Below are 23,386 nucleotides of genomic sequence, written 5' to 3'. Positions count from 1 at the left end.
TTCAAAATGAAAAATTATTTTTGCACAATGTGTTGTGTGCATTTTATTTAAAAGTGAGAGCTTTAATTGTATTGAATTGGAAAATAATTTCCATCTGATAAATAGAAATTACCCAAAAATATTATTCAAATATAATATTAATCATATTAAGTTTTCAAAATAATAGTTACAGCACGAAGAATTATGTTTTACCATTTTAATTTGCAGTATCTAACTAAACAAACTGCATTGCTCTGAAAGACTTTTTTATTATACTTAAAGTTCCTTATAGACGTGATGTATTTTTGTACTACAATATTCTGTATATGTTGCGTGCTTATCAGAGTGAATAACAAATTTCTGATTATTCTAGAAGATCTGGGTTCTTTTCCCTCTGCAACTAATTAAAATGACATGATAATAAAGTCTGTCAAAGAATCACGGACGTTGTACTCATTATATCTTCCTTGGGGAGAGTTAAATTGTGTTTACCCACAAGCAAGTTAGCTCATAATATGAAAGTGAAACTGCATGAGGAAAGTTCAACACCATCACACATAGTGATTTCTGATGTTTGTGTAGGAAGATGACATGCTCTATTTCCAGGGTTCCCATCGTTACGGAAAACCTGAAGCTATCAAGGATATTTAGAAATGTGAAGCACAGAATTGCCTCGCCTGGGCACCACAGCAAAAATGGCTGCCCACTGCTCCAGGTCTGTGTGTCCACGGTTTGCATTGTGTGTGTGTTCACTTCTCAATGCTCCTCATGTGTGTGCACTTGAATGGGTTAAATGCAGAGGACAAATTCAGAGTATGGGTTACCATACTTGGCCTCCATGTGCCACTTTCACTTAAATCAGGATTTGAAATCAGCGTGTAGTTTGGACAACATATCATTTCTGACTCAACACAGCAGGAACAGCTCACTGTTTAAAAGAAACTGCAATACAGAAACACCACATATTTTGTACTGTAATTTGATATATATTTAAACTTGATTTATTTTCCTCAGTCTATTATTTGACAAATAACGTGTTGAATTATGATCCTCTCGGTAGTTTCTCAAGCACACGGTACATTGTGCTCTCTTGCTCTCTGCATGAGAACACATTAGTCACTCAGTGAGCGCATAACACTAACATTCTTTAATTAGGCAATTTTTCACACCACATTTATTAGCTGCTAGATTTATCCAAATGCCAGGCTGGCTGCTGATAATCTGGTGTCCGTATGTGTGCGTCTGTGTATTTATGACTTGTAGTATGTTCTCATAGGCTAAGTATTATGTGCACTGCTAATTCTAACTAAGCTGGTTCAGTCACAGCACAATTTTAACCAGGAAGAAAATATCATGAAGCAAAAAGCCTTTTGTAGTTCAACAAGTGTGAGCTTAGAGGTTTGCAAAAGTGTGTAAAATCACCATGGTGACACATGAAGAGCATCATTAGGGAATTTTCTCACCATTAACTCAAATAAAGCCTATTGCCATGACTAAAATGTCTGATAAGACTAAAATCAAACCACATTTAGTCATTCTTGTTTATAATAAGCAGCATTTTAATTCCCACTACCAGCCCACAAAGGTAAATTGTCAATATCACATATTACACCAAGGTTACAGTGAAATGTTTTTAAAAATGCCACTAATTTTCCACTGTTGTTACAGGAGTCACCTGTACAGAGCAATTAGAACAGACTCAAGGGAGTTAATGGGCGTCTGTGGAGAGCAGTGGGAGAGGGGCAAGAAGAAGGGTTTGCTTCCAACAGTGTATGTGGAGCTCATAGAGTAACCTGTTCTGTTCACAATGACTGGTTTTTAAAAACGAGAAGCAAGAATTTGGCAAATCAGGAGTCAAAATGCATTGGGTCGTTGCTACCTGGTTAATCACATCTCTCCTTGGCCTTGGAATGGGGCATAATACTTTATTTGAAGGTAGGAAAAATCTGCTTATGTTATCCAAATATGTTTCATTTCAGTATCAAAACTGTGTCAGATGTTTTCCTAAAATTTCCAATAGAAATGAAAATGAGACATACAGGGAAAGTATCTAAAATGAATGTGGATAAAAGTAGAGGTTTTGATGAGAAAGTTTATAATGAAATCTCGGACATTTGATTTCATACTTTGGTATCTTGGCAAACCAGAGCAATAGTTTCACCTCTGAACTTCTTAAGGAGATTTCTTTCTCCCAAAAAAAAATTAAATAAAAAAATCACACACACAAATTTTTTTTTATTGAATCAGCTGGAAAGTTCTCCATTTATAAACTTCCCATTCCCACTACATTTAATCTCATTGATTTTTCTTTTCCGGAGGGATGTTGTCTATAAATATGAATCTCTTTTAAATCTTTTTATATATGTACAAACCAGTTAGAAATATTACTACAATTGGGACATATTATTACAATTTCAAATAAATGCAAATACATTTTTTAAAAACTTTTTTTATTCATTAAAGAATCCTGAAAAAATGTATTATGGTTTCCACAAAACTATCAAAAAGCACAACACAATGTTTTCAACATTATTAATAAAAATAAATGTTTGTTGAGCACCAAATCAGCATATTAGAGTGATTTCCGAAGGATCACGTGACAATGACGACTGTAGTAATGGCTATAAGATTGTAAAATTAGTAAATTCCAGACAATTTAGAATTTCTTTCATTTTTCAGGATATGACCGGACTCTGTCAGGTTATCATCTGTGTAACGTGACTGAGCATGTTTCGGTGACCAATGTGATCTCCTATCCAACCTCGTACACCCAGAGGAGACCGTGTGGTGGGTGGCTGCCATGGGCAATGTGTGATGTCATGGTTTATAAGACAGAATACAAAACACAGGTGTATAACATGTCCAAACAGGTCATGAAATGCTGTCACGGCTACGAACAAGTTGGGAGTTACTGTGCCTTGTGTGAGTATTTTAAAAAAAAATGATTTGATATAGATTGTAAAATTGTCCCAGGAAAGAGAAGCGATGCTGCGGATTGTCTTAATCAGCATTTAAAGTATTATTGTAGCCTTTTTTGTTTTCCTTTTTTTTTACCGTAAAAGTATTTTTATTTATTGATATTGTCATTATCTTAGCCTTGAACAGAAGTGCAGAATTCACATCTAAGCCAGGACTGTGTCCCTCAACAAGTGTGACAAGGTCTCTGTGGAATAATTCAAACTCCTCTGGCTCCATGTGCAAGTGGGACATAGATTGTCCTCAGTGGAAAAAATGCTGTCAGACAGAAAACATCTCCAACATCTATCAGTGCTCAGACCCAGTACCACCAGGTATACACAATCCCATACACTGCATTCCAGAATTCTTATAGGCACATTGTTAAATAACATTCAATAAGTTTAAAATGTCCATTTGTCCTCAAGCCAACAGAACCTGCTTCAATGTGACAATAACAGTTAAGACAAGCTTTCAGCTAGTAACTATGGACAAAGGTCTCTTCAACCACACCAGACTACTGCACTCCGTGGTTTGTAATCATCGGTCTATCATTCAATTACATTATGTAGTTGAGCTCCCTACCTAGGCAGCATACTTGGAGAAAACATTACATTTTGAAATAGCCCATAGGCTTTGTCTAGTGGCTATGTTGATCTGCAGAGATGTAACAGCTGGTTCTTTTCGTAGGTAACTGGCGCTCTGGGAACTGCTGAAATTTCTGTGCATCATGTCCGGTCATGGTCAGCAGGGCCCTTCACAACCTCTTCATCACTGCTGGTTTGTTCTACTAATGTCTTATTTCAAGAAGATATCTCTACAAGACTGGGTTGGTTGGGAAACATTGAGGAGGTGACTAGTGTGGTGGTCCAAGGTACGACAAGTAGGGAGCGTGATTGGCATTTCATATGATTCATTTAGTCAAGAATGACAAAATGTGCTTTTAATGTGAATAGTAACATATTTCAATGTTTGATATTTTTGAATACATTTGTATTGTGTTGAGTCGCCACTTGATGTCTAATGTACAATCCAATAAACATAGCCATTATGTCTTTATGACTGTTCATAACTTTTTAAAGTCAGTTACATAGCTAGATTGGCCTAGTTTGGTACCCAAAGTAAGATTGAATACCCCTAACTAACTGCTAGTTGGTCATACTAGTTCTTAAAGTCCCCCTGTAGTCAATCATTTGTTCCCTTAAAACTCACCTTTGATCACCAAAATTACATATTAATCGTTTTTCCTTGAAAAAAGTCGTCATGCCTTAAAATAGCTTGAATGTAAAACACTACACCCTTGCCTCTTTTAGTCTACGCGTTCTATGAATATGCAAATTAGCCCCGCCCCCCACTCACACCAGCTCCACTCGTTGACGATCACACGTTGACATGATTGGTTACAAGGTAGTTTGTGACGTCAGAAACACCAGCGATTTCAAACCGCCAATGAAACTGTCTTTGGCTCACTGCAGTTTTAAGGAGAAAATCCTCAGCAATGGTGTTGACTTATGAATTTGCACATGGTTTGTCTTAAAGCATATTAAAAACACCACATAGACATATAAACAACATTAAAAGCTTGATTTTCACCACAGGGGGACTTTAAGACACAGTCTTAACAAAATGGCTGTAGGTTTTGGGAACCACTGATCTATATTAACTAACTTTTATGTAATAATTACAGCTTGTCCATTATCTTGATGAATACAAACACACTCATGGATACATTATCATTTCCTACACAGATGTGGATGAATGTGCAGTTCCGGAATTGAACAGTTGTTCTCCACAAGCACACTGCATGAATTCACAAGGATCTTATTCATGTGCCTGTCATCATGGGTATCATGACCGCAATCCTTCACAGCCAGGAACAGATTGCATGGGTAAGAAAGGACAATCATTCAATCAACCACATAAAGCTACCTGACGAAGACTAAAAGGGTTGAAACGTTTTTATTTGTATTAAAATAGAGTTTGAGAGCTCTAGCCGTTTCCTTCTTTTGCTTTTCTGAAGGCCTTCTTGGATGTTTTTGGTCACACACCTGTTTTTTAAAGGTGCACACACCATTTTGTTTTGTTTATGAAGCCCCATAATTCTGAAAGGACCAAAAATCCAGTTAAGTGTTTTTTTGTTTTTTGTTTTTTTTCTAATGCAGCCTCCACCACTATGCAACCTTTCACGAACAGCACTACTCCATCCTCGATTACTCACCCCCCGCCAGGTACACTTGGAATAAGTTCTGCTTTTCTCCAACTCTGTCAAAAATGATCAGTTATGATGCACATTTTCATCAAGAATCACTTCGAATCTAGTTTGTGCTGCTTTCCCTTCTTTTTTAAGGTAATAGAACAATCACTGATGGAGAACAAATGAGTCCCATCCCCACTGGACCAATCTGGACATCCACTGCTGATCCCTCTTCACGTTCAAACAATCCTTCCATCAGCCAACCACCTTCTACATGCGGTGTGTAATGCAAAAATGCCAAGTACACATACAGGCAGAGGACATTTTGTTAATAAATTTTAAGTGGCACAGTATACGTGATTCTTGGATCAAGTAAATAATGCTGAAAAAACAGACCGACAGAAAACAAATGGCTTTGTGGTTTAGTCCCATTTGCCCTGTTTCCAGCATGCACTGGGGTGTGAATAATTAACATGGTTGCATTGTTTTATTTGCAGGTTTTATATTCATTTGTGTTGTCGATTATATCATCATGAGATGATACATAATAATTAACCATTTAAAACCATGTAAATAAAGAAAGACTTTTGTGCAGGTTTAATAAGAGAATCTAAGAAATCTCCTTAAAGAGGTCGTCTCTAAATCTGTCTAGATCTAAATTGGTATAATGTTTATCAAATTTTAAGTCATGGTAAATCTGTGTTTAGAATTGGTCTGAATCAGTTATTAATGGAAACTCATTGTTCAAAAATCGCTTTTGTTAAAACGAATGTCTTTGAACCCCCCTCATTTTCATACACTGCATGTGTAGCCTGTTTTGACTTGTATAGCTATCCAAATACTAACTTCTTTTTCTTTGTTAAGACTACATACCTGAGATCGCCAGTCTGTTCTCTTATGACGTAAATGCATCAACCTTTCATGTGGCATGGACCACCAACAACCAAACTGGGGTCACTTTCCACCTGGTTCTGCTACAAGGGACCACTGTGCTGGAAAACATATCGCATGTGGAGAACTTTAACTGGATGTTCAATAGCCTGAATCCTGCGGTTCTTTATACTGTACGTGTCACTCCATTTGTCTGTGGTAACCAGGGAAACTCCAAGGAGATCAAAGTGAGAACAGGCAAGTATAGCATTGGGTTAATTAGTATTAAGTGCTTAATGTGTAATTTATGTATAATTTTAGACTTTCTTTATTACAAATTCAGACTATAATAATACTCTGGATTTTAGATTCCTGAAGTTTATGCAGTATATTACGGTGTCAGCATGATAAAATGTGCTCACATTAAGGTAACTAAATACTGTGTTTTCTTTAGATGGACAGTCACTTCTAGCTACGGCCCGTTTGACAAACATGAACTATACAGAGGCCTTGAGTGACCCAGACAGTGATGCATATAAGGAGTTCTGTAGAAGTGTCATAGAGGAGGTTTGATGGATTCCATATTTATCTAAACACATGATTAAAAATGTATCAACATAATACTTTAAGCTTGACATAAAATACACTCTTCAATCATCCAGAAAAAAAAAAAAAAAATTGGTAAACTTGATGTTATTAGAGCTATTGCACATCCTTAAGGTTTGATATTATTATTATTAAACACCGTCCTGTACATTTAGACATGAATGAAACCATAAATTATGCAACTAATTGAAGGAAAGGTGACTTACAATTTTCACCTGGAAACAGTAAAATCCTCCATATTTACGTTGAAGGCAATGGGGCTACAGACTGTCCATGCACACTGAGTCCGAAATTTTCGAATGCGTTTTTTCGTATTCGTCATTTGGTGGCTCTGAATTGTCAAAACACCTCTAAAAATGCTTGCTAGGGATGCGATAAACGCAGAAAATGGAACCCGTTCCAAATTTTTTTATGATGGACTAAAGTTTCGGAGGCAGTGTGTAAACGTGTAAAATTTATTTTTTAACGTGCAAAAATTTGGTTTGAGAATTTTGGACCTTAAGTCTACAAATAATCGTGATTATGATTACTGCTGCCTCTTTTTGTGAAAAGTGTTGATTCACCTTTACCTCAAAGGTTTCTATTTACAATTTTCTTCAGCAATGAGCACTGTAACCAATCACAGACTAGCACATAAAATCAATGTCCAGAGGCACAGAAGAAATATGCAAATTTTTGCTCTAATTATATCGAAAAATGTGTAGACACAATGTAAATACGAGATTCAATGTGGAGTATACTGTAGTCAACTTCATTGATTTACAGCGGGTGGAGCTTGATGTCCAGTTCCCCCTCGCTGGACTTAATGGAACGGTTGGTCCAACCACACCCTAACCCTACCGTAACCCTATAGCTAAACATAACTCCACCCATTAGGTCCACAGAGGTGGAGCTGGACTACGTCAAGCCCCACCCATTATGTCCAGAAAGGCTGCACTGAATGCCATTTGGCTCTGCAGTGAGCACCACTTGGACCTAAATGTGACTATGAAATCATTGAGACTTGGTGGTGGGCTCAGTCAGCAAACACTTTAGCAACTACATAGCAACACCTTGGCAACCACCCCGCAACACCCTAGTGTTTTGCATGGGCAAGCACTCACATTTTCATCAAATAATGCAAAAATCTTTTTAACAAAAATCTTTTGTTTTAAGCTATATGATTCATAATAACCAAGATCAATTTAAAAAATGTGTTGATTCTCTTTCAAATGTGTCTGCAGATTCTTTTGCACTTGCCTCCAGAGACCCGTGCACTAGTCAACTCTAGGCAGGTCATAATCCAGATCACATCCCTCTCAGCTGGCAGTGTAATCGTGAACTTCTCCATCACTTTTCAACCCAGCAGCAACCTGACCATGTATAGCATGTCCAAAGATTTTATTGCATCTTTACAAAAAAGCTCTAACTACACAGTAGACAGTATATACACAGAAGGTACGGGTTATTCTTTCATGTATTAAATAATTAAATAAGTTATTACTAAACATTAAATGAAGTTTGATGTTGGAACTGTTTCCACTCTTGTTAATGATGTGACATGTTGACTTGAGATGTGATTGATCTCTTGTTATTTATAGATTTAAATGAGTGTTTGACAGCTGAGGCAGACTGCTCTCCGTGGGCTTCCTGTGAAAACACAAATGGCTCATACACCTGTGCCTGTTGGTCTGGATACACAGATTCCAGCCCCAGTAGACCAGGACGCAGCTGTGCAGGTACATGCTGTATAATGTTACTGTTGAGAGATTTCATTAGAATGTCACGCCTTTAATTGAGATAAACAGAAGTCAATCATGACATGTACAGATACTTGTGACTAAAAATTACAGTATGGATGTGGTATACTGCAGCAATAGAGTGCCACAGTGATGACGTATTTTTGTAGGCCAACTCAGAATTTAGCATCACCCAGGTTGATCCCTTGACAAAAACCCAATAAGATTTTCCCATTGGCTTTTGAATTATTGCAAAAAACAAGCTGCTTGACCAACAAAAGTTTATCATTAAAGTTCATCATGATAATCTTCACAAATGAACTTTTATGAATTTTAAAGCATAACTACATTACAATTTATAGAGTTAAAAAACTAATTGTAGGCTTTAAAGAAACTATACCACAGTCACATGACTTCAACGTCACCAGCATTAAGCTTTCAATAACTCTTTCAGTCTGTACTTAAAAAAAAAAATCTCTTAAATTGAGTTAGAATAGTTACAAAAGTGCAATTATAAATTGTAGTAGTGAGTAGACAAGTTTACCTGTTCGATGTGATGACGTTTAGTGTCCTTTGTAGTCCCATTAAGCCACTTATTAGCAATTGCCTTTTCAAGACAAGTAACATCTTTGAAAAAAAATCACTAGGATTTTTTTTCACTGATTTATTTTAATGCTGTAGAACAAAACTTGAAAATATCTTAAGCCTGTGTTAATTACAGACCTTATTTCAGGCATTTAACCCACTCAATAAAACCATTGACTTCAGGACAACAGAACCGGAAATGCTAAAATGCTAATTGCTAACTTGTTTCTGGGTTTTGGTCTACAAAATATGTCATCCCTGAAGCACTCTATTAGCAAGTGACAACAATCCAATCAATTCTAAGTGGATACAATCAAGTCCTCCCTACATTTTTTTCTATTTCAAAAAGCAGTTTCAATCGAACAGCTATTTTATTCAGATATACTGTATCTGTTATTATATTCTCTTCTGTGTTTCTTCCTGTTCATGACATAGCTTCACCTAACGCCACAACCGTTAATCCCACCACAAACTATCCTGGAGTTTCTTCAAATTCCACTGTCACGGACACTACAACGTATATTACAAAAACTACGCTTGGAAACCTATCTATGAGCAGTACAATGAGCACAGCTCATGTTCAGAGCACCGCCAAAACAACAGTGTCTTCGACTTCCACAACTAACAGACTCACAACAATGCCAGCAAACATTACTACAACAATACTCGCACACATTACACCAAACATTCAAATCCATTTGATCTCAAATGTAGCTGTTGAGTGCAGCCTAGGGTATATATCAGTCTTCATAAGGCGAGATGTCTTCATGGCCTACAACATCCCAGAGATTGCCCTGTACCTCGGTAAACAAGAATGTGTTCTCAACGAAAGAAATGGATCCCATGCGTGGGTCACTACAGCTTGGGATAAGTGTGGTATTACACTACAGCATGTAAGTCCTCCAGTATCATTTAACTCTATACATTGAGTTTATATCAGTGCAACTTTAGTATCATTATCAAGATAATATTGTAGTATTTATTAATACCTTGGATTGTTTTTTCTTTTTCCATATTCATTTTCATTTTAATTTATTTTTTATTTTAATGTTTTTTATGTGTAGCCTATTTGTTTTTTATTTCAGTTTTAGTTATTTTATTATATAAAGTTAAGCCAGTTTTATTATACAATAAGTTGACATGCACTTGACATCCCGTAACAGACATTCTTCTGCCTATAAGAGTATTAATTTTAGTAGACTGTCTGATTAATATCTGCCAACACTTTATTTTGATGATCCCCCAACAGACATTCTTCTTAACTAACTTTGGCAAGTGCCTGTCAACTTTTCTGTTGCTAACCCTTTCCATAACAGTCTACTAGTTAGTTGTGGAGCTCCACGATTAATCGTTAAAAGATCATAATCTCGATTTTAACACCCACGCGAACTCATTCCTACAAAACGATTCTCCCGTGTATATTATACCTTTGAAAAAAGCACAGCGGAACATTCAAATCTGCGTTCGTGCTGCCTGAGTCAGAAAGAGCAGATGGCATGTAGGTATTAACACCTAGTAGCCTATATGAAACAGACAAATATTCATATTATCACAGAAGAACTGGGATAAACGTTTATAGTTCGGATATAAACATTGATGTCTATGGAAGCGATAAAAATAGAGCAGCCTAGCCTAAATCACCTTTAACATGGCCTTTCAAATAACGACTGTATAGATTACATCGTTACGCCAGTAGGTGGCGACAAGTAGTCTCATGTAGTCAGACCTTAGTAATGTTCAAACCAGAGTCAGACAAAATGGAGAGACTCAAGAAGAAGTGACAACATGTAGAAAACATTTCTGAATGGTTAGTTGATGAATTTATGTAGCTTATGTGTAGTTATCTTCTAGTCATTGATTAGCATATTCTGTCTTGATAATCTATAAATCATCTTCTGGGGGCAGGGTTTATGTACATTTTAGGGTTAGTGATGTCACTAACTCGGGAGGAATGTCGTGTAGTCCCTACCAGCCGTTTGTTGTAGTTCTTAAAAAGCAATTTCTTTAAAAGAAAATATCTCCCTTTGCTTTGAACTTTGAGCGTCGTAACTTTGCAGATGTTGTTTCTGATCAAACAGCAACATTACACACTAACTAAAGTGAAAAGTCAGAAAAGTGAAATCGTAATCAACCACCCCTTTAAAACTTAATTTTGGAAAAATACTTTGTAATACAAATCTTTATATTATTAACTAGCTTTTTATTAATGCAATACAGTGAATGACAGCCGTCTGCGGTCTCCCATGGCTTACATTATTGTCAGTTTAATGTTAGTGATTAATTTACAGCAAAACAAAAGATAACATCTATGCTTTCATGTCCGAAAACATTATTTTTGTCCTACATTTCATAATAAAATGAAAAGCTCAGTACCGACTAATTTTCATTCCGTTTATTTTCGTGAATTTAAATGTGTGCAAAGGATTGTGGGTGATTTAAAGGTGCTCTAAGCGATCCCGGGAGTTGTAACTTCTTGTTGACATTCGAATTGTTGTCAAACAAAACGGAGGCTAGCTAGACCCTCCCTCCTCCTCATCCCGTCTCCTCCCTCCTCCCCTCCCTTCCGACATAAAGGAAAGTCAAAATAGTCACTACAAACAAAGTTAAGTTTTACTGATACTTCATTCAATGTGTAATGTCGCCAAGTTAGATAAATGCTTTTATATATTACAGAACAGAATGCAGAAAAAGAGAAACATTATCTTAATCGTTTCGCCACCTGAGGTTATAACTATAACTAATAGCTCCCATACAAGGACGCAATAATAGCAAGATAACGTTAGCTTCGCGTTTCCCAGTGAGCATAAACAACGGCAGCGGCGTAAACAAATTTATTCAAAGTTGTCAATAGCCTATAAATGAACATTCAAATTCATAACAAACCGTGGGTGAAAACAGTCATTCACACAAATTGTCGCCCTATTGTGAATTTGCTTGATCATTTACAATAGAGATTGATCGCTGCTAGAAACATACATGTTGTTCACCAAAGTTAACGCTGACTGCATAGTTCTAGCTAATTACATTCTTGTGTTGGTTTGGCGAACATGAACGTCAGTTTAGAAAGAAAAATGGATTTACCTGTTCTGCAAAAACAGAGCAACTATGTCGGATTGGAAGCCCTTCTTCAAGGGTCAACAACGTTTGTATTTTCTTAGAAAGCTTAATTATTTTAATGTTGATAATAAAATGTTGACTCTTTTTTATAAGTCCTTTATTGAGAGTATTCTCTCCTGCATAGTATGCTGGTATGGACATTCAAAAATCACCCATAGGAACAAATTGGGGAAGATTGTTAAAACCTGTGGAAAAATCATTGGGAAACAACAGGTAGACCTGTACCAACTATACCTGATGAGATTGGCACAGAAGGCAGACAAGGTTTGCATGGATAAAACCCATCCACTTTCAGTGGAGTTTAAGCTTCTCCCTTCAGGTCGTAGATATAGATACCCCAAAGTTAGAACCAATCGAGCAAAAAACTCATTCATTCCCATGGCAATAACCCAATCAAATAAGGTGTGGGGAGGGGTATGACTTGAGAATATATGTGAAGTAATGTGAAGTAGTTTTTATTTATTTATGATATTGTGCATGTGGATAATGTTTATGTTGTGGATTATGTGTCAATATGTCTGTACTGTACAACAAATTGCCTCTCTGAGGACATTAAAGTTTTCTAAGTCTAAGTCTAAGTCTGCCGGCGGAGTTCTCGCCACCTTTCGAAGGTTTTTCCGATGTAAATTCGGGACTTCACGCGTTCCTTATCCTTGTCCCTCTTCTTTGCAATTTGTTCATCGAAACGTCGTCTCTTTGGTCGTGTGTCGGCCATAATTCAAACTTCCCTCTTCATGCTTCTCTCTCCTCCAAACACCCCCTTCATGTGTACGCGCACTAACCCCCCCAAACCCCACCCTCCAATGCTTCTTGTCGGTCATTGGCTGGAGCACTGTTTGTTATGTTTTGTGGTGCGGGTGAGCCCAGTTTGTTTTTGTTGCCGTTTGTGGAGCCTGTGGTGTCTAGAGAGACCGCGTTTTTTTTACAGTGTGTTCAGGGGACAGGCAGCTAGCGGATAGTGAGGAGATGTTTGCTGTATGTGACAAAAAATGTTTGGGCCTAAAAAATGCGTCGCATCACTTAGAGCACCTTTAAGGCCACAAAGGATACATTAGATGCATCCTTCCAAACAGGCCGCGAAATGGGAATGCAATGCGAAGCGAAGACTGCCCTTATAAGGATACTTAAGATTGAGCTGGCCTTCAGCGACGTTTAGCAAATTACATGTTATTATGTTTAGTTGTCTGGTCAGAATCATGTTTGAAACAAAAAAATCGTGATTCTCAATTTATCCAGAATCGTGCAGCTCGGTGACATGTATAGGTGCAATGTTACTTATAGTCAACACAATGTTTGAAGTGCACCATCAAAATAAAGTATTAACAAGTTGTGTTATGGTTTTAGTTTTTGTTAACTATAAAAACTGGTTTATGTAGAAAATTAGTATGATAACCAATGCTTTTTTAAATTTTTTTGTCTTTCAGAACAGCACCCATAATTCATTTAATGTGACTCTATACAACAATGTGTCGGTGTCTTCTAGTGTGCATCTAGAAGTTCCCATCATCTGCACTTACCCCAGTCGCATCCTCATCTCCGCGGGATACGAACCCCCAGGGTACAGTGCTTCCATAGCAACTGTCTCTATGGAGCTTGTTTTTCTCGCTTTTCAGGCTCAGTACCCCGTCTCTTGTCACGTCAAGTACATCTAGACTCAATTTAAGGTGTTAATTATGTCAGCGTATATTAAACAACATACATTTTTCCTAAACTCAGATACCAAACTGAGACCAGATACCTAACTTAGGGGTGGAAACTCCAGATGTCCAGATCACATTTTACACCAAAATCCCCCCCCAAAAAGGAAGGAATATTTTCAAAAAGAAAATGAAGACTGTTTTAAGAACCATTAAATATATATTATTAAAAATATAATTCATGAAATTGCAAAAAATTGCATTTGGTCACAAAAGCAAAGCAGGCTTAATTTTCTTTAAGAATTTTGATTTCTGAGTGAAACTCATTTTGTCGCTACTAATAAACCCTGTCTTTTAAAGGTATTTTGATATGATCAGTGACCCAGTGGCAGGATTGGGTAGCTTCCAGGTTACAGTGCGTCTGCTGAATGGGACGTCTCCATTACCTGACAATTATGCCTTATACCCTGATGAGGAGGTCATTGTTGAGGTTGCGATCAACACTAATATCACCCAAATCAAAGTTGTCATCAGCAAGTGTTGGGTCACTTCAAGCAGCAACTCATCAGAGTCACCCAGCCAAGTGTTTCTGCTGAATGGGTAGGTACAGCTGAATAATGTCTTTCAATATGGGAATGTAAATTTTGCAATGACTATTTTAATTTGGCAAGAACTTGCAGCTTTTAAAGACACACTTCGCAGTTTCCGTTTTTCACAAACAGCGACCCCTAGAGTCGCTGTGGAGTACTTGTATTTAACGTTACTGTCGTAAATACCACTCACACAGAGCCGTCGTTTTATTTTCCTTGACTCTTCCGACCGCACTTTCTTTGTTTTCTTCGTCGACTCTGCCATGATTAACGTCTGAAATGCGTGCTAGTGTCCTCCATAGAGGCTGCTTCATATGTTGTTGATGTATGTGACATCGTCCCGTAAAGCAAGTCGTGATTATCGCGAGATTTGTTGGGGCACCACCTCTCAAAGCTGCATTGCTGGTTTGCCAGCGGCGTATAATTCGTTATAATAATTCCTTCCTTCGATTTACTAAATAGTGCGGACGATGTACTAATTTGTTCCCACGATTTCTAAATTGAGGGAACGAATTAGCAAATCGTGCGCACGATTTAGCTTACTATTGTTTTCCTGCATGTCATGTGCGGGGCTCCGTACTCGCCATCTTCGAAAAGCCAAGTCAATGTTGATTCTTGAGAATCTACTTCTACATTTCAAATACTTATATCACTGACAACAGAAGTCCGGCCAGGATATTGTCATTTAAAAGTGAAGTTGCAGCCCTCAACTGATGTTGATGTTGTCATGTTGTGTTTTGGCCTGATGCGCCACCCTCCACCTATCTACCAATCACAAAGTCAGTAGTGTTTCGGCATCCGGGTTGCCAGCTCTGCTCTAGTTACCACAGCTGCAGCTACAAACAGCCTATCTGGCAACCTCGAGTCAGGGGGGAGGGGATACACCGCTCTGCAGTAATTTGAATTTGTGCGTCGTCAGTAGTTCACGGGCAGAACTTTCCACTCCCATCGGCGCTTCTTTTGGAAATTGCGCTCTTATGGCGCGTTTCCACTGAGCAGTACAGTACGGTACGGTACAGTACGGTACGGTTCGGGTCTGTTAACCATGATCTGGCTAGCGTTTCCACTGCCAACAGTACCCTTACTTGATGGGCGTGGTGTTTCGATCGACGTCATTTTCGCGCGAAGAAGAACATAGTAAACTACAATGGATGACATATACAGCAGATCTTGTTCTTGCTCCTCGACATGTTTGTCACAAGAAGACAAGCGCCGACATTAGGCTTTTCTCAATATTAAGTACGCAAAGTTTGTACTTGCCATGTGCGACTCCTACATGCAAATGGTACAGCGCGTTCTTAAAAGGTCACTCAGCTCGCTCTGCTACTCCGGTTATCTCTGTTACTCTGTATGTACATTTTAAGCAACAATAAAACGAAATATGTTATAAAACACTACTCTGCCTCTTTTCGTTTTCATTTAAATAAATTAAACATTATAGGGACACAAATGTGGTTCATGCACAACGCATATTGATTATTCACTGCACGTTATACGTTATTCTATTTAACGTTATAACAAAACGAAATTTAAAACACAACCCTAACGTTACCTCTTTTCGTTTAAATAATACAAATAATTACACATATTACAGGCAATATATGCATTTGTACAAATGTTGCAATAAACATCAGTGTTAATCTTGTAATAAGAAAATGACAAGAAACCATATTTCTTTTTGTAAAATTTCAGTTTTATCAATAATAGCCAATATAAAAGTTTAAGTAAAAGGTACAAGAAGCTATACAATAAGAAATAAAGCAAACAATTCAGTCAAATGTCCAAATGCTGCGCTCTAATCTAACATTACAACAGTAAAGTTAAATACAAATAGCCTATAATATGAAACTAAACTTAGCCCTCGGCCAAAACGATTGACAGGGAACGAATTATATATTCACGAGACCAAAGATCGCCCGTTAGGTCTGCACAAGACGAATTATTATATCTCATGTTTAACCACTACCGTCGGAGTCATCGGCGAACGTCAGAAGAACTTAGCCGAGGAAAGGCTCATCCAGCCGGGAAACATGAGCGCCGAGCGCCCGCTGATCGCATGGATCTCACAACCGGGGAAAAACAAATAATCTTTATAAATAAACCACAGATTTGAGCTTTAAACAACTACATTCTCGCCTGAAAAACTCTTAAAATTACATTTCGTGACACAGTAACAGTAGTATTATATTAAACTGTATATTAAAAAATGGCGCTTCTTATGTTGTCATTCCCCTCGTCGTAGCACGCGCAAGTGACGATTCTCTGTCAACCAATCAACGTCCTGCAGTGAGTCTAGCTCCACCTTTTAGTACCGTACCACTGTGCTAGGTACCCCAACGGAAGGGTACCCAAAAAGTGGTACGGTACGGTTCGGCTTTTTGGTACCATTCTCAACTTTTGGCAGTGGAAACGCAAATAAAAGGGTACCGACCCGTACCGTACCGTACTGTACCGCTCGGTGGAAACGCGCCATTACACTAATTTGCCCTGTTTAGTAAATCTGGCTTTTAGAGCCATGTCAACCTTTCTCGCTCGCTGTGACAACTAAACTGTGCCACTCGGAGCAACTTTTCTCTATTTACGGATATAACAAGAAACGCAATGGCGAGTGACGTATGTAGGCTATGCATTTTCCCACGAAAACCGTCCCGCTAGGTCTAAGGGGTCGCCGTTTACACGGCACCGTTTTCAACTAAAATCGTACAGTAAAACTTTTTATGTGTTTGGCCACTCATTTACACGATACCGTTATCGTCTCCGTATCAACTACAAAAACACGAATTTTGTGCATGAAAAATAATTTTGAACAAAAACGTTTCATAGTGTATCTTTAAAATGAGGTTTTACCATGATATATAATCACAGGTGCTCAACTGTCAGCATTTAACTGTTCTGTTATCAGAATGCCAGTGTTCACACATCTCCTCACTGCTCCTCAGATGTGCAGTGGCAGACTCCTACACAACTGTTCTTCAGAACGGAAACAGCACTGTGTCTCTGCTGTCAGTGCAGATCTTCTCACTCGTGAATGTGGACGTCATCTACCTGCACTGCCAGATCCAGATCTGTGTTGAAATTCAGGAAAACACCTGCAGACCTGTGGGTTGAGAGCTTACATTTCATGTAATTCTTTCATATACAGTGGCCTTACAAAGCATTTGGACACTTAGGCCTCACAAACCAAGAATTAAGAATTATTTTATACTATACATTTCTGTATTCTAAGTGTCCAAATACATATTGGGACCACTATAGTTTATGCTAAATAGATAAATAATTAAATAATTGCTGTGGTTGTATTACAATTTATTTTACAAATGATTTATTTTTATTTCTGTCACATTTTGTTGTTTATTTTGTACTTTTTGGCATAAATTAAAAGAACAGCATGAGAATGGCAATGTGAGAAAGTTTAATATATATATAATCTTTTTGCAATTCATTAGGAATGTATGGGGAGGGCATACAGGGCTTCCAGCTTATTTGGATCGACACAGGCTTCCGTTGGACCCTTAAAGAGATTACGTAAAGGTAAATTCTTGAGTACTAATGAATATGAATGCTCATATAATGTCTTTATTCCTTGTATATAAGGACATAATTTCAGTTGACAAAATCATTACTAAATCTTTTTTTTCTTTTTTCTTAAAGCATCGCCCCAAACTGATACATCAGATACTCTGCAGACTATTGGATTTGTTCTACTTGGCGTTGGTGTGTTTCTATTTTCCCTGGCTGCCATCGCAGGATTGGTGTATCACAAAAGGAAAATCGGGGTCTACAACTTTAATTTCAAACCACAGCAGGAGAACTTCAGCTATAATGTTTTTAGCACGTAACTGCTCTGTAACCGTAAACTGAGGTATAATGTTATTATTGGATATTACTAATATGCCTATTACTAAATATTACACATTACTACTAATATTACTGCACTGTAAAAAAAATATTTTCATGATTTATCTCAAAATGTTTTCTTTTGTCAAATTAACTTAGATAATTTATATTGTTCAGATAACATATTTTGAATTTATGTTGATTAAACCAAAGTTCTTCATAGTATTAACTCACATTTTCAATTTCAATAAACTCAAAATTAAGGCAATCAGGTTACTTACTTTTTTAAGTTAAACCAACAATATTTTTTTTACAGTGTAGAATTGGATATTTCTAATAATTTAGCATAGAACATTAAAATGAAGAGTTTAATTTAACTATATTTTTGTACTAATTTACAAGTTACTTTAATTTAACTACTGTTTTTTTTTTTTGTCAGCACTATAAAACTTAAAACAAACTACCAAATACACAGCTTTGTCAGTGATGGCACTCTCTTAAATATGCCACTAGAGGACGCTGTTGTATTAGCGGTGCAATTTGATACCAGCTTTGGTCTGTTGTCTGCATGTGCTGTAGTGGCAGATGAAAATTTGACTTTTGTTTTATTAGTTATATTTTAAATAAATGTATACTTTACCTGTCTATTAAATGTTCTATCAAATTAGTGTTTCAGACTGTTCATTTCTTTATTAAAAAAAAGGTTTAAGGAGTGCATGTAATATGAGTAGCCTATATTATTATTATTTTTTTCTAAACCCTATGTATAACCCTACAACTCTTGGAATATATAATATATGGACCATTTTTTTAATACTTTTACGTTTTTTTTTTTTTTAAACCTTAATGCTGGCCGTGGTCGTTATTCACCGTGGAGTGCGAGCGGGACTTTTATTTTTTTAATTCTCATTTTGTGGTACGAAAAAGAAAGTAGGGCATACACAATTAGAATAACACCATGCTGAGTAAATGATTAATTCATTTTTACTTTAGAATGAACAAACCCTCTAACATTTCCTAAAAATGTAGGCCTATCTGAGACTTCGAATGCATGGAGCCTATGGGAGAGAACAAAACCTCCTTGCATTTATTGTTGGCTGATAGTCCAGGCAAAGTAACTCATTTTGGAGCCAAAAATAGAACTAATTGTAAAATAATTTTTTTTCTGCATAGATCTTTTCTATGAGGTGTCCAGAACAACATACTAAAAGTCCTAAGAAATCCTAGTTGAGGAAATATGTTAAATTCTCATCAATCCGAGATGTGTGCCAATAAGGCCAGGCAACAATACACCCCAATGGGGCTATTTTTTTTCCTTTACTCCTATCAAAATGAAACTTTACACAATGTTAGTACCCATGAAAAGTAAAAAAAAATGTACTACAAGTTTCTTTGAAAATGAATTTGAATATGCAAATGAGCAACATACTAATCGTATATACTCCCTAATGGACTTATTTTTTCCTTTACTCCTATCATAATCAAACCTCACACAGTGAAAGTATACATGAAAAGTAACATTTTTGTTTTACAAGTTTCTTTGAAAAATCTATTTTAAATATGCAAATGAGCTCAACACTAGGCCTAATTGACTTATGGCCAAGAAACCATAAAGTAACAAGTAGAAAAAACAGGGGCCAAATACACATTCATGTCCATTCAGTAAGTTAACCTATGCATAAACACGATAAATTTGAAGTCACTTGCCACACTTACCTGGGTCACTTACTACAAAAAGCCTTATATTGACCTTAAGAATTGATTGCACAATCTTGCCTCCAGTTGCTTTCTAAATTTTTTTTTTCTTTCTTCGAACAAGCCTTACCTAATGACATCCCCCCACAGATAACATCAGAAGAAAGTCAGAATAGCCATCTTAGTCATTAGTAACGTGGTGAGATAAAATTTTGGGCTGGTAGATTTACAAATGATTGGTATTGTTGGTAAGATTACGAGATTACAGGCAGAAGTGATTCTTACCAACTAAACGATTCACTCTCACACAGAAGACAGATGAAAAACCAGATAGACACACTTTCCAGACATTCCAGCTCTTTAAAATAATTTTGCCAGACACCAAAACTGCTAATGTGTATATTCAAATTCATTTCAAAAGAAACTTGTAATACAAAAAAAGTTACTTTTCATGTATACTTTTACTATGTAAAGTTTTATTGTGGTAGGAGTAAAGGAAAAAATTAAGCCTATTTGGGTGTATTTTGGGCATTTTCGATTAGTGTATAGCTCATTTGCATATTAAAATTCATTTTCAAAGAAACTTGTAATACACATTGTTTTACTTTTCATGGGTAGGCCTACTTTCATTGTGTAAAGTTTCATTTTGATAGGAGTAAAGGAAAAAAATAGCCCCATTGGGGTGTATTGTTGCCTGGCCTTATTGGCACACATCTCGGATTGATGAGAATTTAACATATTTCCTCAACTAGGATTTCTTAGGACTTTTAGTATGTTGTTCTGGACACCTCATAGAAAAGATCTATGTTGCAAAAAATTATTTTACAATTAGTCTGTCGTAAAACGCTACTTTGCCTGGACTATGAACGGGTTTGTGAATTCTCCAGAGACCTGGAGTGTAATGTAAGTGCATTTCGGAGAGAGGTAAGTCACACACACAATTCGTATTATAGCCTACATCTAGCCTAAAAGTAAAGTAAGGCATCTCGGTGGCAACGTGCCTCCTGGAGCTGTATAATTGTGTATTTGTGTGTTTTCACAGATATACTGAATGAGTGTGGGTGGATCTGTGAGCATGTTTATGTCTGCTGTAAATTCATACCTGTTGAAAGAAATATGTTATCTTGCACACTGGATTTCACTTTCTATGGATATTTAAGTTACAAACATTTCAGTTCTTCAAATCTGGATTTGTAAATTGGGTCAGGATAAAGATGTACATCAACAGATTTGAAATATACAAATATATATCTGTTATTTTAATTACTGGTTCCCTCTGCTTCTGTTAATTAGCACTAAAAGCCCTCCAGCAATTGACCTTCACAGAAGCATATTAAAAGATCCTGAGGAAAAAAAAATTGCTCGTTTGGGTCAATTAAAAATTGTTAAATACAGTAATAAATAAAACAGTATTACAAATCTACATAAAATGTGATTTCATGCTAAATATTTTAAAGCTATATATTTTTGTTTGTTTATTCTTTATTTTCTTCATTATTGTTCTATTTATCATCTATAAAAGAGGATGTGTAATGTAATACACCCAGGTCGTGATATACTCATCAGTGTTTATTAGAAAGAGCAATGGGCTGTAGAAAGGAAGGACACAAAGTTAATGTCTTTTATTCCAGTAAATACAATTATAAGGATGCAGCTGAAGCATTAGTGTTGTAATAAAAAAAAAGTCCATGTTCAATTCCATCTATTCTGCATCCTTGGGTCTCTGAAGATGAGATCAAGTCTTCATCTCATCTAGAATTTCAAGAGTCTTCTTAATAACGCAAGGGTTGTTGTTTTTAAACGCATCCCTGCGGAAATGGCCAGTTTAGATTAGTTGGTTTGGTTCTGGTTAGCTGATGGTGGATTCCAGTTAAACCAGCTATTAACCATCTTTCACTTCCTCCCTTTCTGCAATATCCCTCAGCGTACATGCGCAACCCAATATTATCAGTGATGCTGTTGTAATGAAGGCCAGCTAGTAAAGAGCAAGTAAACCTCACTCCCCAATAACCTCAAGACCTGTGCTATGGACTGACTCTAGAAGCTGCAGTTTTTAGGGTCCTTGTTGCACCCGACTCCCATGCCGGTGACACCGTTTAGAATCCCGCTAGGAGCAGGTGTGAGTAGGAGCAGTCACATTGGTGCCGTGACCCGGATGGGAGTCAAGTCATGTCTAGTAAAGGCCAGCTAGTAAAAAGCTGTGCAAATAAACCTCACTCCCCTGGCCTCAAGAGGCGCGTCTTTAGCATCCTTGTTAGTACGCCCACCTCCCATGACGGTGATGCTGGTTCAAATCCCGCTCAGAGCGGGTGTGAGTAGGACCAGTTATAGCTCGTTCACACAGAATGCGTTTTTCCTTAGAAAAATGCGAGATACGGGCAGTGGAATTGGGAAAAACCGAAAGATCTCGAGACGCGTCTTTTTAAAGTTGAACTTATTTTAACTTGAGCACCGCGTTTTTAGAATGCGGTGTCATGCGCGAGACGCTGCAAAAGACGCAAGACGCCAGCACAACGGTGAAACACGTCTGTCTAGTGTGTTTACATACACATTTCTGATATGAAGGACAAATGGATTTGCAAAGGGCACTTTGTCCCATCCAGTGTAGACAGCTTCTAGCTTTTGCGGCGCAACGTGACAACGGTCGTGTCCGGTGTAGACACAGTTTTAGGTTCAACAGACAATCCCACAATTCACATCAGACAGGAGTAGGCCTACCTATGGATCCTTGTGTGAATGCCTCTTAAAGGGATACTCCACTTTAAAATAAAAATTCTGTCATCATATACTAACCCTCATGTTGTTTCAAACCTGTATGAATTTCTTTCTTCTGCTGAACAGAAAGGAAGATATTTAGAAGAATATCAGTAACCAGACAGTTTCTGGTACCATTGACTTCCATAGTAGGAAAAAAATATATACTATGGAAGTCAATGGTACCAGAAACTGTCTGGTTACTGATATTCTTCAAAATATCTTCCTTTCTGTTCAGCAGAAGAAAGAAATTCATACAGGTTTGAAACAACATGAGGGTGAGTATATGATGACAGAATTTTCATTTTAAAGTGGAGTTTCCCTTTAAGTAAATTTTTCATTAGATCTCTGTCCAAAGACAAACTTGGAATTGAAACTCTACACTTTGAATTATTCTGAGGATTGGTATAAAGAAAGCTGACTTGGAAAATGGGAAATGACAGCTCACCCGTTTACATCAAGATGGGGACTTTCCGTTGACTTCTTTTGTTTTAATGAGCTGAAATCAAATTTGTTAAATGTATACAATATATCACTTGGTGAATAGCATAAGAGCTTTCAGGATGGTATAATTAAATCAAATCTATACAATTTAAATAAAGTTACCATGTCGGGGAGTAGGGGAGAACGATGCTAGTCATTACCTATAAGATTTGGGGTCAGATTGGGGCACATGTATTTTAAATGTTAAACAATTAATTTTCCAATAATATTTCTTGGTCATAATAATAATAATAATAATTTATTTTAATATGATGGTTAATATTATGCCCTACTGAATAAAAGTGTTGGGTTACAGATTTCTTCATGGATATTACAATGAATACAAAGTAGAAGAAGGCAAGAAAG

At 37.0% G+C, this 23,386-nt stretch overlaps 1 protein-coding gene across 1 annotated transcript; it reads left to right on the top strand.

The window, feature by feature from the left end:
- Window positions 1-51: 51 nt before the first annotated feature.
- umodl1 (uromodulin-like 1) lies at window positions 52-18,750 on the top strand. Its single transcript, XM_082158255.1, has 19 exons — window positions 52-694; window positions 1,648-1,914; window positions 2,659-2,901; window positions 3,075-3,269; window positions 3,363-3,466; window positions 3,625-3,808; window positions 4,683-4,823; window positions 5,097-5,162; window positions 5,282-5,407; window positions 5,993-6,256; window positions 6,453-6,565; window positions 7,828-8,041; window positions 8,185-8,322; window positions 9,343-9,800; window positions 13,449-13,582; window positions 14,022-14,261; window positions 17,191-17,350; window positions 17,698-17,782; window positions 17,903-18,750. Exons 2-19 carry the CDS (start codon window positions 1,839-1,841, stop codon window positions 18,088-18,090), a joined length of 3,129 nt encoding a protein of 1,042 aa, XP_082014381.1. The 5' UTR covers window positions 52-694; window positions 1,648-1,838; the 3' UTR covers window positions 18,091-18,750.
- Window positions 18,751-23,386: the final 4,636 nt, after the last annotated feature.

The sequence above is a fragment of the Leuciscus leuciscus genome, assembly GCF_965113295.1.
Source record: "Leuciscus leuciscus genome assembly, chromosome: 24".
Lineage (NCBI taxonomy): Eukaryota > Metazoa > Chordata > Actinopteri > Cypriniformes > Leuciscidae > Leuciscus > Leuciscus leuciscus.
The sequence above is the reverse complement of the archived record's forward strand: the minus strand, read 5'-3'. Positions and strand labels throughout refer to the sequence as shown.

Bases quoted from the DNA above. Each gene is read 5' to 3' on its own strand.
- umodl1 (XM_082158255.1), top strand. From the start codon at position 1,839: ATGCATTGGGTCGTTGCTACCTGGTTAATCACATCTCTCCTTGGCCTT. The intron at 3,467-3,624 runs GTTTGTAATCAT...TTCTTTTCGTAG, and splicing joins CCAGACTACTGCACTCCGTG to GTAACTGGCGCTCTGGGAAC. The intron at 5,408-5,992 runs GTGTGTAATGCA...TTCTTTGTTAAG, and splicing joins CCAACCACCTTCTACATGCG to ACTACATACCTGAGATCGCC.